At 38.6% G+C, this 14,692-nt stretch overlaps 1 protein-coding gene across 2 annotated transcripts; it reads right to left on the bottom strand.

Moving 5' to 3' along the window:
* Positions 1 to 577: 577 nt before the first annotated feature.
* Positions 578 to 3,082, bottom strand: LOC111915456 (la-related protein 1C). 2 transcript variants are annotated; one of them, XM_023911115.3, is made up of 6 exons: positions 2,272 to 3,082; positions 1,594 to 2,134; positions 1,337 to 1,496; positions 1,162 to 1,252; positions 1,000 to 1,071; positions 578 to 891 (listed from the first exon to the last, which is right to left on the bottom strand). In XM_023911115.3, the coding sequence occupies exons 1-6, from the start codon at positions 2,755 to 2,757 to the stop codon at positions 712 to 714; spliced, it is 1,530 nt and encodes a 509-aa protein (XP_023766883.1). In that variant the 5' UTR covers positions 2,758 to 3,082; the 3' UTR covers positions 578 to 711. The 2 variants fall into 2 exon arrangements, with proteins under 2 accessions (XP_023766883.1, XP_023766882.1); XM_023911114.3 differs by having other exon boundaries at positions 1,337 to 1,502; positions 2,272 to 3,081.
* Positions 3,083 to 14,692: the final 11,610 nt, after the last annotated feature.

Raw genomic sequence — 14,692 nt, 5'->3', positions numbered from 1 at the left:
ATGAAATGTAATAACATTTTTGTTTTTTTTTTAAAACCAATTCCTTTCATTTTGTCGACCAAATGCAATTTTTCCTAGAATTTACATTCTAATTATTCCAAATTCCTTTGACATGACATCTACATCAACTTCAACTTTTGAAAACGTAAAATTAGTCTTTGCATTACTTAATATTTGATATTATACGTCAACATATGACTACTACCATATTTGCCAAAGAGGTCATGAGATCACGAAAATCATACTACCTAAAGAAGAAGAAAACCACCAACCAACATCTAAAAAAACAACCACAACAAACACAAGAAAAAGAAAAAAAAAAATCGTACTAATTTTCATGGATCCAAAAACAAAAACAAGTCATAATAACATCCAACAAATCATTCTCCAAAGTCAACCATAAATCTATCCTTTTTTTTATCTTTTTATGTCTTATTCAACTTTTTTTTCTTTTTTATTTTACCTTTTTTTGGGTTTTTTATTTTTTCATGTTTTTCATGTGTTTAATGTTGGCCTCTCAAAACATCATTTCAATCTACCATGGAAATCCAAGATAGCCCGCATCATCATTGAGGTCTTCTCTTTTTTTTTTTTTTCTTTTTTGAACCAAAAAAAAAAAAAGTGTGATTTAGTTACCAATTACCATCTCTCCAACTCGCTTATTCTGTCTCATGTGTGTGTATGGTATACCTGATGAGGTTCAATTTAAATTTAAGCCACCGTGCCTTGTTGTTGACTTTGTTGACCAGAAAAGTTTTCCATATGAACCTGGTTGGCTGTTGCCACGTCATCCAATCCAATCCCCCGAAGCTGTGATGCCAATGAATCTTGATTTATTGAGCTCGGAAGCACCCATTTCATCCACTCATTTCTCCTCCTCATCTTCTCACCCTGCGTATTTATATATAACAGATTGAAAAAATTAAAAAAAAAAATATTAGAATAAATTTTATAAAGAATGATAGATAATAAATACACTACTGAGTAGTGACTACACACCTGGACTTCCACAGCTTTTGATGTCCGCATTACATCAAGAATTAGCTGAACATTGTCAGTCAAAATCGAAACCTATACAATAAAAGAAAAATTATCATTTTCTATTTGTATAAAAAGTTTTAGAAAAATTAATATCTTCTTATAATATTCCAGAATACTTACTTTCTTGAAGCTTGCTATTATATTAACAGGAACCCAGCCTTGATCATCCATCTTTTGTCTCAAGTATATATCTCTAACCAAATTCTCATTACTAAAACAAAGAGAAAGAACACTGTATGTTAACTCTTTGAAACCAGATCAATTTTTCTAACAAAAGAAACGTTTAATGAAGAACCTGAAATAGTATTCGATTTGTTTCTCTATCTTTTTATGCAAATCTGGATCAGGAACAGGGAAGTAGATTGGAGGTTGCATTGGTGAAACCAGTGGTATAGACCTGAGAGGATCTGGTGGAGTTGGACCTTGAACATAGAACATAGCAGCAGCCCCCATATCTGCCACTACAGATGAAGAATTATGCCAAATGAAAGAAAAAAAAAAAAAAAAAAAAAAAAAAAGAAAAGGAGAAAGTTGTAGCAAAAGAAACCTTACCAGGGTACATGAAATTGTTGCCAAAAGGGCGAACTTGAACGTGCATTTGTGGAGGGATAAATGGAGTTGAAGAATGTACAGAGGGTCTTACAAAACCCCTGCGGAAACCACCCCTCTGAGGTTGCATGTTGTTGAAGCTTCTATGTTGGTTCCATTCCTGATTGCCACGTGGATGTTGTCCACCATTGCCTCTTCTATAAGAGTTCCTTTGATGGTGATGATCATTAGTATTAGTATTAGTATTATTACCACTGTTTGGTTGTGATCCGAAGCTTCCTCTCTGGTCCTTTGGATAAGAATCCATTGAAACATTTGCAGGTTTTCCAGTTGTAGTATTACGAGGAGCTTCAACTTTAGGATCCTGGATTGCTGGTGAACGCTGAGAAAACCCTCCATTTGATGATATATATCCACCCGAATTCCCTCCACCTCTCCTCAGGGACCTCTGTCCAGAAGGTGCTACATTGTTTGGAGTTGAAGTGGGATTCACATGATTAGGAAGTGCTAGTTTATGTGATGAAGGGGGTGGATTTCCAGTCACCTGTGATATAACAAACATAGTAACATGTTAGATGTAAGGTTAAAATACAGATTGAACTACTCTACAATTGCATGATTGTGATATCTGTAAGATTAAGCGATGATTGTGAAAACTAAACAGGATAATAGTACCATTACCTGTATAGCAGGCACCAACGACCCATCTGAAAGAGATTGTAAGGACTCCGATGAAGACGATTTAGGGGAAGGCTTAGTAGACTCTCCTAGAGCAGGCCAGGAAACTGCACCCATAACTGGACTGACGACCTCAACGACACCGTTTGATGGTTTACTCCATACCGGCTTCTTAACCGCATTACTGCCGCCGCCACCGCTACCAGAACCCTCAGACTGACATTCGGTGCCAGAATCATCCGGAGAGCTCGCCGAATCCGCCACAGCCTTAGGCGGCGAACAATCAGAGGAAGGGTTAGCGATATGCTCCTGAATGGATAACGACGGCGATACCGCCGGAGGAGTAACAGAAACTACCGGTAGAGGCAATTCCCCACTGTCTCCTCGTACGATCTTACTCCAGGGTGAAGAAACCCCTCGCGAACGTATCGGCGACCTAGAACTATCGTCGCCGCCGCCGTCTCTGGACTGAAGGTTTATTGAAGCCATTAAAATTAGGGTTTTTAATCAAACCTAGAATCCCTGATTCTTCTCAACAAATATCGCTACTAATTAGACTCGAAACAATAGGATTCTACGCCGGAAAGTTGATCAGAGATAGATATTCAGAATCAAAACAGAAACAAATCGATCAAAATTGGTGTATGTGACGAAAACAAGTAAAAACAATCAATCGATCGAGAATGCAGGTTACGAGTTCCAAAGATTTTCAGTTGATCGGATCGAAGAAGAATCCGATCAGTCACGACTCTGGGACTCAAACAGCACGGAGGCTGAAGGATTCACATACACAAATTGAGACGGAGGCCGAGTGTCCTCTTTTCACCCGGAAATTACCCGGTTTTTTGTCAATGGTAAATTACTAAAATGCCCTTATTGTTGGTAGAATTTTACGTGAAGTCAAGCCTGGGTGATGATGGGCCCCACAGTAGCAGTCGCACGGAGTGATGGATTTGTTGGTAGGTGAGATTAGCATTCCATCTTTTTCGTATTTTATTGGAAAAACAATTAATTTGAGAATTTAATTCTTGAAAAATAAGATAAGATAAAATAATTATACGATATTTGTTGATTTATTCAGTATTCTTATTAATTTATCCTTTAGTTGTGAATATATGCTAAAACGATAAATGATAAATCCAGCGAACAAAATTCAATTCTTGTTAACGGATAAGTTTGATGGTATGATTCGGATAATGATATATCATATATCTATAAAATTTAAATACTAAATCTATAAACTATTATCAACAAAATTTATATAAAGACCTTAATTTGTAGGGGCTTAACCATTTTTGTAGACTGAGATTGTTACTTCTTATTTGATCCAATTTATATGAATCTACATCTACGTATACAACTATACAATTGTAATTTTTGAACGTATTAATGTGAGGTAATGACATCAATGTTGTCCCACTTACATGTTAGTAAAGGTCCCACTTACATTGGTAGATGTTTTCCCACTTATATTGGTACATGTTTTCCCACTATTGACTCATAAATATGGAAATTGAAGTGGATAGATAAAAGATCATAGTTGTTGATCTTATATAAAATGTTGCATTTTGTTATGCTTTATAATACTTCTTATAGACTATTGTCTTGTCACTTATGTAAATATTTTTGTTATATTTTATATGTCTCGCAAGGCATATTTGTCTTGTGAATTATTTGTTGTTATTTATGATAGTTACACATAATAAGTTGGTTTTTTTTTTTTTTTTTTTGAAAGAGCTAATAATAATAATAATAATAGTAATAATAATAATAAGTTGGTTGTTATATGTGAATATGATGATCTTTTGGATAGTCCTTCGATACACGTAAAGATGGATTAACCTTTGTTGAGAAGGAGCAACCCAAATAGTTATTGGTTGTATTTATGTTTATAAATTATGGTTGTATTTCGTATGGTTTATGATCCATATGTGACATCCAATTGTGAAATTATGTTTGTAAATGTTAAAATTGGACCCTTTTTTTTCATATGAGTAATTTTAATATTTTATATAGTTTGTAACTGTTTGGCTGATCCCAAAAAGAAAATTCAAAAATGAGTATTATAATTTGCAAATTCATGAGTAGATGATGACAACAAATGTCGTTTGAGAATATCCAACTAGATCAATGGAATTAGCCATATCATGATGGCAATACTCATTGATGCATTCGGGTAGCTTATCTAAAAACCATATCCATGAGTTCCTATTCAAGTAACATAGTGTCTAAGTATTTCTCTTTCATATGTGTGATGTCTATTGTGATTAATAGTCACACATATTCATGAAAAGGGAAAATCTACAAATGATTGGTGTTACAGTGACAAGTATTATTGCAAATAATCACTCGGATGTGGTAATGAAAATTAATCTTTGTTGGGTTGTCAAACCAACAACAACCGATAATGAAGTATAAAATATGTAATGAAATACTACCATGTATAATATAGTATAGCATAGTATAAGTGGGGGTCGAGTCCTCATAGACATAGATCACATGTTAAATGTCTTTTAAGTTTTAAACCAATAATTATAAAACAAATTGGGAGAGCTTTATGTATGAAAAGATAAAGCATTCAATAACATGCACTAAAAGTATGAGTTGCAAAGAAATAATAAGCAGTAAAGTTTGGTTAGCATTCATTCCACCAATAATAGAATTTAATGATAATTTGATGTCCAATTGAATTCTAATATAAGTTGGTACTATGAAATACTAAAAAGGTGTACATTCTTCTAACTTGTTAAAGTATTTAGTTAAAACATGGTGTTTAACTAAAAATAACATTACTAACTCAATCTAAGAATGAATTGAAAAGTTGCATGAAGTTTGACAATTGCAACAATGTACATTTCTTACAACAAACTTGGAGATATGAAAACAAATAAATTCACGTTTACAACGAAGTTAAATCTTTTTTTAGAATCAATTCAATGTTTGTTACTAATCTTAATTCACAAAACAATTTCGAATTCTATGAATTAAATAACAATACAAGAACAAATTTAATTTAAGGGACCAACATGAACCAAGTTAAGATTTCAAGAGTATTATGCAAATGAAAGGTGAACGAGTCTAACATTAAACAATATAAATTAACTGTATAAAAGACAGAAATTGAACAATGAAGCCAAAATTAGTTTTTTTTCCTAGCATAGCAAAATTTACATGCAAAGTCAAAATCAAAATTAAAATGCAAATTAAACTTACAAATGATTAAAGAAGTGCTTCAAAAATGATCTCCCAAGCCAAAGTAAGGGATTTCTACAGTAAAGTCTTAATATTTTAGGAAAAATTTTAAAAATGTCTTTTTTTTAATAAAAAAATTCAATAAACCGGATAAACCTAACAATTTAATCTCATTCACCCGGTAAATCTCATTTAACCAGTTACAAATGCATATGTGGCATCTTAACGGTGACTGTACGTTGACTTCGTTTGTTTAGGGTTTTCCTTTAAAGAAAACCCCTTTATTCTCGTCTCCTTTACTCCCTACAATCTTTGGGTTCATCCAAAACAAAGCCTTTGCTCCTCCAAAGATATTGTTGATAGATGAAGTATTTGATTCGAACACCACTGACGTTCAACTTGATATTTTTTCAAAAGAAATCTAGTTTCAAGATGCAAAGTTGAGTTTCTTAACGTTTTGTGTGAAGAGAGTGATGGCGAACCATTGGGAGGTGAAGAAGACAATGTACGAGTGGAGTCCAACGGTTATGGTGAAGTAGATGATGAGAAAGACACTGAAGAATCTAGTGAAGAAGATGAAATCGAATATTCCATCCATGATTTGAAGGTCAAATGGAATGTTATGAAACTAGTTCTCGGAGAAAGGTATGAGTCCAAATGTCAACTCAAGTTATGTTTAACAAATTATTCCATCTATAAGGGTTATAAAATTCGTTTCAAGATGTGTAATAGTGTTAGACTAGTGGTTGTATGTGCAAGTGATCTAGAAAAATGCCCTTTTTATGGTTTGTGCTTCATGGATGAGTACTGAGAAATCATTCCATGTGAAAAAGATTAATGATAGGCATACATGTGTTAGGAGTTTTAGTAGTTCAAGACTTATGAATCCAACATGGTTAGCAAAGCAATTTGTGAAAGAATTAGTAGGGAAAGTAAAGTTAAAATGCGAGGAAATGCAGGCAATAATTCAGAGTAAATTTCATTGTAAGGTCTCATAGTCAAATTGTTATAGATCAAGGTGTAAGGTACTGCCCTTAATTCATGGCAAATTGAGTGACCATTATGCAAGAGTGCGGGATTATGGACATGAATTGATGGGGTCCAATCCAAGTAGCACAGTTAGGATTTTTGTTAGCCTAAACCCTAATCAGACTACAACTTTTCATAGAATGTATATGTGTTTTAAATCAAGAAAAGAGGGGTGGAAGATAAGACGTCGTAGGGTTATAGGGTTGGATGGCTATTGTTAAAGGGCCAATGCAAGGGTGAGCTACTAACTGTAATTGGCAGAGATGCAAATAATCAAATTTACCCAATAGCATGGGTTGTTGTTGAGGTTAAAAACAAGGTTAATTGGAAATGGTTCTTGGAACTAGTTAGTGAAGATCTTTCATGTAATGCTTGGTTCCGATATAAGTTTAATTCTCCAATTGTTTATATTTCCTTTGGGACTCGGCGAGTTGGAAACTTCAACTCGGCGTGTCGAGAGGGCTTTAGCCGCGGGAATTAATGAACCAACTCAGTGAGTCGAGGTGTCTCAACTCGGCAAGTTGGCGGATGAGAAGGAAACCCTAATTTTTAGGGTGTTGCACCATATTTAAATCCCTTAAGTTCATTGGTTTCCCCCTTACCAGCCTCCTCTGTTCATAAACCCTAATAGCGTGTATCATCTTCTTTTTATGAGTGTGTGAGCTTGTGGAGGGTCTTGATTGTTATTCTTTTGTGCTCTTTTGAAGAAGCTTTGAAGTTAGAGGTGTAAAGCTTGGAAGGAAGACTCATATCTGGAATCTCCCCACTTATTACAGTCTCATGGAGGTATCAAGTCTATACCTTGCTTTGTTATCATTCAGATCTCTTTGTTTTGGGGTTTTATCTTGATTTTGGGATCATGATTGGGTTGTCCAAGAAGTTGAGTGTTCCAGGGGTTCTTATGTTAGATCTGACCATTTTATGGCCCCTTTTGGCTTAAAGTTGCAAGCTTTACTAAGTTCTAGGTCCCATTCATGTAATAAGTCCCTTTTTAGCCCATCTTGAGCCATAGGGTTTCTTTTTAGCATGCATGGATGTAAAGTTGGAAACTTTACGTGATTTTCCAGTCTTTGGATTCCAGATCTGTATTTTAGGACTATGTTTTCGGACTTTAAGTGCTTAATGGGTCAAGCATCACTCTAATGAGTATAAGGTTTGGGTTTGAGTCATTTTGATGGTTCGTAAGGGTAAGTTTGGAAACTTTACCCTTCTAGACATCATTTTGGAGGAGATCTGAGATTTGGAGTTCCTAGATTCAAGGGAAACAACTTAATGCATTAAGTTGTTGGATTTCAGGCTAACTCAGTGAGTTCATTAGTGAACTCGGCGAGTTGATGAAAGTTTTCCCGGTCTGTGCAGTTAATGGAGAAATACGATGAGTTGAAGGACAACTTGACATGTTAGGTCAACACAGGTCGTTGAATTTGACCTTTGACTTTATTCTTTGACCAAGTTAGACTTATAAGTGGTTTTGGGGGATTTTGAGTTGTATTTAAGGAATTGTTTCTGTTTAGGGGTTGATTAGAGTTGATATTCGGAGCCAGGGCCTAGTCAGCTATCGTTCAGTATTCAAGGTGAGTCTTCTATATGTGGACTTATGTGTAGCCCATGGCCCGAGGATATAAGCCCATAGAGGGAGTGATGGGTTTTGAGCATAACAACAATCATATGGTGCACATGCAAACCCTAAAGCTTTGGATCTAGTTTTTCTAATTATACATGCAATAATCCTCCAAAGCTTATAAACCTTATGTCTAGCATACGAAGATCAAAAAATCATAACTAAAACAAAGTTAGGATGTTACCTTTCAATTATAGCTTGACCTTTAACCTTTGAGAGCTTTAGTATCACAAGTGTAATACCTCTAATCGATCACAAACACCAAGAAGAAATTGGAGAATGTTGGAGAGAGAGGGAAGTACTAATTTCGGCTCTAAGATCCTTAGGGTTCAAGTAGCCGAAATTGTGATCCCCAAGGGGTCTATTTATAGCTGCAATATTAGGGTTTCAGTCAAAGACCTAATTTGGTTGCTTAGGCTCTAAGCAGCCCATAAGATCCTTCCACAATCCTTATCGTGGACGAAATCCTTGTGGACTATCCATAAGATTTTTTTTCCACCCCTATCCATAGGGATCCTCAGCCCATTTTGCAATTATCACATATTTACAATATCAGTCCCCTTAATTTAATTAATCTCTTTTGTCCACAAAATTAATTCTTGACCAATATTAATTAAATAATATGATTTCTCTTTTAATATATTATTCCTATAATATATTAATGAATCATAATTAACCTCTTTCTCCATAATTCATCTAGTGAATTTGCTTTGGTGAAGGCAATCCAAAAAGGACCATGTTACTATTGGGTCAAGTACATACAAGTTATAGTTATGGGCTTAGACACCTAATCCAATAGTCTCCCACTTGGATAAGTCTAATAACTATAAATGCAAGTACGGATTCAAAATCCGATCAACAATCGTAGCTCTCAAAGGCTGTTGTCGAACTCTGACGCATCCTTTAGATAAGGGATTGTATAGTCATCTGTTCTCAAGATATCGTGTGGACAAATACATGGAACATAGTCATACTTATTGTCCAGCAGTTTGTTTCCCGATTTCTTATTTGTCTGACATAGAACTTAATTGAACACCAGTGGTGGAGGTATATAGGGCAAGGGAGGGTTGTGGCCCCCCTCCTTAATTTTTTTTATAATTAGTCCTTATGTATTAAAAAAGTTACATATTATGCCTAAAATTATAAAATTTGACTTTGGCCCCCCTGTTCTTCAATTTTTATACATATTCTATTTTTGGCCCCCCAAATTAAAACTTCAAGCTCCGCCACTGTTGAACACATCAACTTAGTCCTGACCGGGCCCGATACATAAGTCAAACCAAATCATCGAGGGGCCCAAGATATCACTTTTAACCTCATAGGATAAAAGGAACAGATAAACTTCGACTTATATGCTTGTACTATTTACTTATCAAATCATACACAACAATATGTTTTATAACATCAAGTTACTAATGCGTTTACGCATTATCAATGCACAACCGACTCGTAAACAACAACTCAATCTAGGTTTAAAGATTATATGATATTATCTTCTCACAATCAGTCGTGATTAAATTCCATGAAGTGATTCATGTGAGCGCGGGTTTAATCCAATACTCAAATCTTATTTCAGAAGCATTCATGAACGTTGCAACAAACTTTTGATATGTCTAAACACTTTAGACAGTCAAGCCAATTCATGACAGTCTTCTTTCATACTTACTTCCATCGTATGATCGACTATGGATAGTTTAAATAATCTTATTATTTAGGAAGTCAAAACATGCAAAGTGAAACAATAGTAAACAATTGACACAAGACAATAACTTTACTCATAAATAAAACACATTTATTTAATCATCAAATTTCAATTACATTTTATCTATTACAAGTTTCTAAACAGTTATCTAATCACTAAAACTAATATCATCCTTCAGCCCAAAACTCCTAGCATGTTGCAAGTGTTTAACCCTACTCAGTCCCTTCGTAAGGGGATATGCTAGGTTCTCCTCTGACGATACCCTCTTAACTGCGAGGAGTCCCTCTTCTACTAGATGTCTAATAAAGTGATATTTTATGTCGATATGCCTGGACCTGCCATGATCCCTCGGTTCATTGGTTAAGGCGACTGCACCTTCGTTATCACAGAAAATCTCCATGTACTCCTTTATGGCAGGTACAACTCCAAGGTCTCCGATGAAGTTCTTTAGCCATATCGCCTCCTTCGACGCTTCGCTCGCTATTATGTACTCTGATTCGCACGTTGAATCAGCTATGGTCTCTTCCTTGGAACTTTTCCAAGTCACTGCTCCCCATTCAGGGTAATGACCCAGCCCAACTGAGATCGAAAATTGTCTCGGTTGGTCTGAAAACTAGCATCACTATACCCTCGCACTCTTAAGTCATCACTCCCACCGAGGATAAGAACCCAGTCCTTAGTCCTCCACAAGTACTTAAGAATGTTCTTTATCGCAGTCCAATGAGCTCTACCAGGGTTCCTTTGATATCCGTTGACCATGCTCACAACGAAGGCCACATCTCTGGAGGATATGCTGCGGGCGTGCGTGCTAGACTTCGGTGGTAGCTGGGATACCTATCTTCCCCTGGCTGAGTTCTCATACAACAACAACTACCACGCGAGTATTGATCGTCCTCCATTTGAGATGTTTGTACGGACGAAGGTACAGGACCCCGATATGCTGGGGTGAAGTTGGCCAGAGAGTCATGGGGAGCACCGAAGTGGTGCTCAAGACGACCAAGAGGATTCAGCAGGTCCGGAGCAGGCTTCAGACTGCTCAGAGTCGGCAGAAAAGTTACGCCGACAAGCGTCGATCCGACTTGGAGTTTCAGGTCGGGGGATATGGTTCTCCTGAAGGTGTCGCCTTGGAAAGGCGTCATTCGATTCAGGAAGCGGGGCAAGTTGGGCCCGAGATTCATCGGACCGTTCAGGGTTGTAGCCCGGGTGGGCAAGGTGGCGTATAGGTTGGATCTGCCAGCCGAGCTCAGCCAGATCCACAGCACTTTCCATGTTTCTCAGCTGCGAAAGTGCCTAGTGGACGATTCAGTGGTTGTGCCGTTAGAGGACATTCAGGTTGATGGCAGCCTGAATTACATTGAGCGCCCAGTCGCAATCCTAGACAGGAAGTCGAAGGATTTGAGGAACAAGAGGGTGGAGCTGGTGAAGGTGCAATGGCAGCACCGCAAGGGTTCGGAATGGACTTAGGAGCCGGTGGATGAGATGATGGAGCATTACCCCGAGCTGTTTCAGGATCGAGCAGCAGACTTCGAGGACGAAGTCTAAAGTAAGTGGGGGAGATTTGTAGCACCTGGTTCCAGGTACGTAAATCTTATTTGAGTATTTCTCTTCTTTTAGCCCTGGACTCGGCGAGTCACAGGTCCGACTCGCCGAGTAGATGCGGGACCCGGGACACGTTTTAGTTGTCGACTCGGCAAGTCCATATCCTGGACTCGGCGAGTCACAGCTGTTGGATGAAACCCTAAGTTTCAGGGGTTTGCACCCTATTTAAACAACATATCCGCCCCAACCTCGTCCCCATTCACCCTCAGAGCCCTATATCTTTCTCTAGTCGTGCTTCCTTGTGAGTTTGAAGTGTTTTTGGTGGTATTCTTGAAGTTTTGAGGGAAAAGAAGAGGGAATCAAGAAGAGGAGAAGGAGGCCAAGCATCTCTGTGTCATTCCAACGTTTTCCCTAAGGTATAGCTCGTTTCCCCTCTGTTTTTAAGCTTATTGTCCCTTATAGCTCCATTAAAGTCCTTTTTGAGCCATTTCCAAGATTGTGTATGCTTGAGGGTGCGTAATAAGTTGATTGGCCTCTAGATCTAGGCAAGATTGAGCTCCAGGAGCTCAGATCTGTTAGCTTTATGGACCCATGTTGCTTGTTCACCCTAGATCTACCCCTTTTGAGGCATTTTGAACCCTAAAATCCATATTGGTGAATATCTACACGTAAAGTTGGAAACTTTACGTGTGATTCGTGTCCTAGAAGCCCAGATCTGTGAATGGCATGGACTGGAATCGAGCAAATCTGTGTATTTAGTGGGTGCATGGCAACGACTCGGCGAGTCGTTCATGTGACTCGGCGAGTCTGTTTGCGAATCTCCGAGTTTGTCCCCGTTTCGTAGTGTCGAGTGAGCAGTGAGTCACGGGGTGTGACTCAGTGAGTCGGAAGCTGAACTCATCTATGGAGGTACTCGGCGAGTCAATGCCCTGACTCGGCGGGTTCAAGGCAATCTCCTTAGATCAAGAACAGACTCGGCGAGTTGTTCATACAACTCGGCGAGTCTTAGCATAAGTGTTCATCGGATGAAGATGAACTCGATGAGTTATTCATACAACTCGGCGAGTAGGATGAAGGACTTGAGTATCTATTAAGAAGGAGAACTCGTCGAGTCGTCGCCTAACTCGACGAGTAGGAACGGGATTCAGGGCAAACGTTTGGGTAGGGACTCGGCGAGTTGGAAAGCCAACTCGGCGAGTCGGGTCAACTGGAAGTTGACTCTGATTTTGACTTAGGTCATGATCAGGAGTAAAATGGTCATTTTACCCAAAGGACAGTTAGCAGTGTTTAATTGAGTATGTTGTGGGAATTGCAGCCGGAGGATTTCCGGAGCAGCAGCAGCAGTAGACAGTCAGTTCCCGCTCAGATCAGCAGCTACTTCGAGGTGAGTTACCTTCCAGTAGCGGTGGGTCTACGACCACAATGCCGACCCACCAGTAGGAGTCGTATGTTAGATGATTGTCTTTGTGATATCATCTAGGTTGCTACTATCTGATATGTTATATGCTAGCATGATATGTTATATGTGATAATAGTAGAGTTCGGTTGTTAGGACCGGAGGGTAGTCAGACACTCCAGAAATGTCTGACAGTACGTGATGATATGTTTGCATGCTGGCTTGTTATGTTATTTGCGATAGTGGTAGTAGGAGGGGACTAGTCCCCGAGGGTCGGTTGTTAGGACCGATGGGTAGTCAGCACCCCAGAATGGCCGTACCGGGTAGTCAGACACCCCAGAATAGTCTGGCAGTATGCATGTTATTTGTTTGTATGGTATGTGGTACGATGGGGGAACTCACTAAGCTTTGTGCTTACAGTTTGCAGTTTTGGTTTCAGGTACCTCTTCGTCGAAAGGGAAGGAGCCGATGCGGTAGCGGCACATCATGCACACACATTGTTTTCCGCACTTACGAGATTCTCTGGGATTTATACTCTGATATTTTGATGGTTGTATGATTTGACTTTTAGACATGGTTTACGTTTTGTTATGGTTTGATCAAACAATGTTTTTAACTATTAATATTTTCTAAAGTAATGTTTTTAAAACGAAATTTTTGGACGTGAAATTTGGGTCGTTACAGTAAACCTCATCAACCCTTGTTCTTTTGGTAATTGTCAAGTTTGGCCCTTCATTTGAGAAAAGGTGGCAAATGAGTACGTGGGGCGTACGCGTGTGTACGCTCATCGTACTCATGTACATGTTTTGACGTGGAAGCCACCTAGTACACTGGGCGTACCAGAGGGTATGATGGGCGTACTAGGCCCAGAGTGAAAACCCTAATTAAGGGTGTGTCCCTATTTAAAGGACATGATGGCCTCATTTATGGCCACCATTCCCAGACCTCAACCCTCTCAAAACCTAATTTCTCGTCCCTTGAGCTTGTGTGTCCATTTGCGAGCTATTAAGTGTTCTCGTGCTTTCTTTGGAGTGAAGAAAGAGCTTTGAAGAGGAAGGAGTGGGAGTCCAGGCTTTAGATCTGAGCTTATCTGTGGTTGGAGCTTCAGTTAGAGGTATAAAGCTCAAATCTTTCTAACCAATTTTGATTTGTGCATCATTTTAGTCCATTTTAGGGTTTTGGTCCCAAAGTTGGATGCTTTATGAGTTGTTGAAACTCTAAGATCCTTACATCTGTCCCTTTGATTGCTTTTAATGGAGCAGTTTCATAAAAATGGAGTCTTGGACATCAAAACCACCCCATGCATGAGATATGAGCACTCTTGAGAATAGAGAGAGAGAGAGTTTTGGTGTTTTCATTTCTTGTTGGAACCTGAAGTTCCTTCAAAGTTTCTCTTTTCGCCAACTTCAACCTTGCTGGCGGGTCTTCACTTGATCATATCTTGAACAAACTTGGCAGCCCAAATAGCTGCCTCCAGAGTAAGTTCCTGACATACTGGCACCGCGTACTCCCATGGAAGTCCCTTTGCACACCTGTTGATTTTTGTCAGCTCGTCTGAGACAATACGCAAAGCAAACTCCATTTTGTCTGTGAAGTTATTGGTGTATTAATCGATGGACATGATTCCCTTTTTCAATGTCAGAAAATTGGTTCTCTAGCTCAAGCAGATTTTGGGCCGAGCAGTACTTATGCTTGAAATGCACCAAGAACTATGCCCAAGTCAGTTGCAGTGGCTCATTAGGGCTTAGAGTCTTCCCCAGAGTGTTCCACCAGCGAACAACGCCATCTCTAAACTGACGCACTACATATATGGTTTGTAGCTTGCCTTTGCAACCACATGTCATGAAGGCCAATTCCATATCCAAGATCCAATCCATTACTCCGACGGGATCTTCCTTTGCAGTGAAAGTTGATGGCTTACAAGTCATAAAGTCTTTGTACTTGC

This window comes from Lactuca sativa, chromosome 3, assembly GCF_002870075.4.
Source record: "Lactuca sativa cultivar Salinas chromosome 3, Lsat_Salinas_v11, whole genome shotgun sequence".
NCBI lineage: Eukaryota > Viridiplantae > Streptophyta > Magnoliopsida > Asterales > Asteraceae > Lactuca > Lactuca sativa.
The sequence above is the reverse complement of the archived record's forward strand: the minus strand, read 5'-3'. Positions and strand labels throughout refer to the sequence as shown.

Excerpts from the sequence above, each read along its gene's own strand:
- LOC111915456 (XM_023911114.3), bottom strand. The coding sequence starts at position 2,757 with ATGGCTTCAATAAACCTTCAGTCCAGAGACGGCGGCGGCGACGATAGT. Across the intron at positions 1,253-1,336 it reads CAAATCGAATACTATTTCAG|TAATGAGAATTTGGTTAGAG; the intron begins GTTCTTCATTAA and ends TCTTTGTTTTAG. Across the intron at positions 892-999 it reads CAAAAGCTGTGGAAGTCCAG|GGTGAGAAGATGAGGAGGAG; the intron begins GTGTGTAGTCAC and ends ATAAATACGCAG.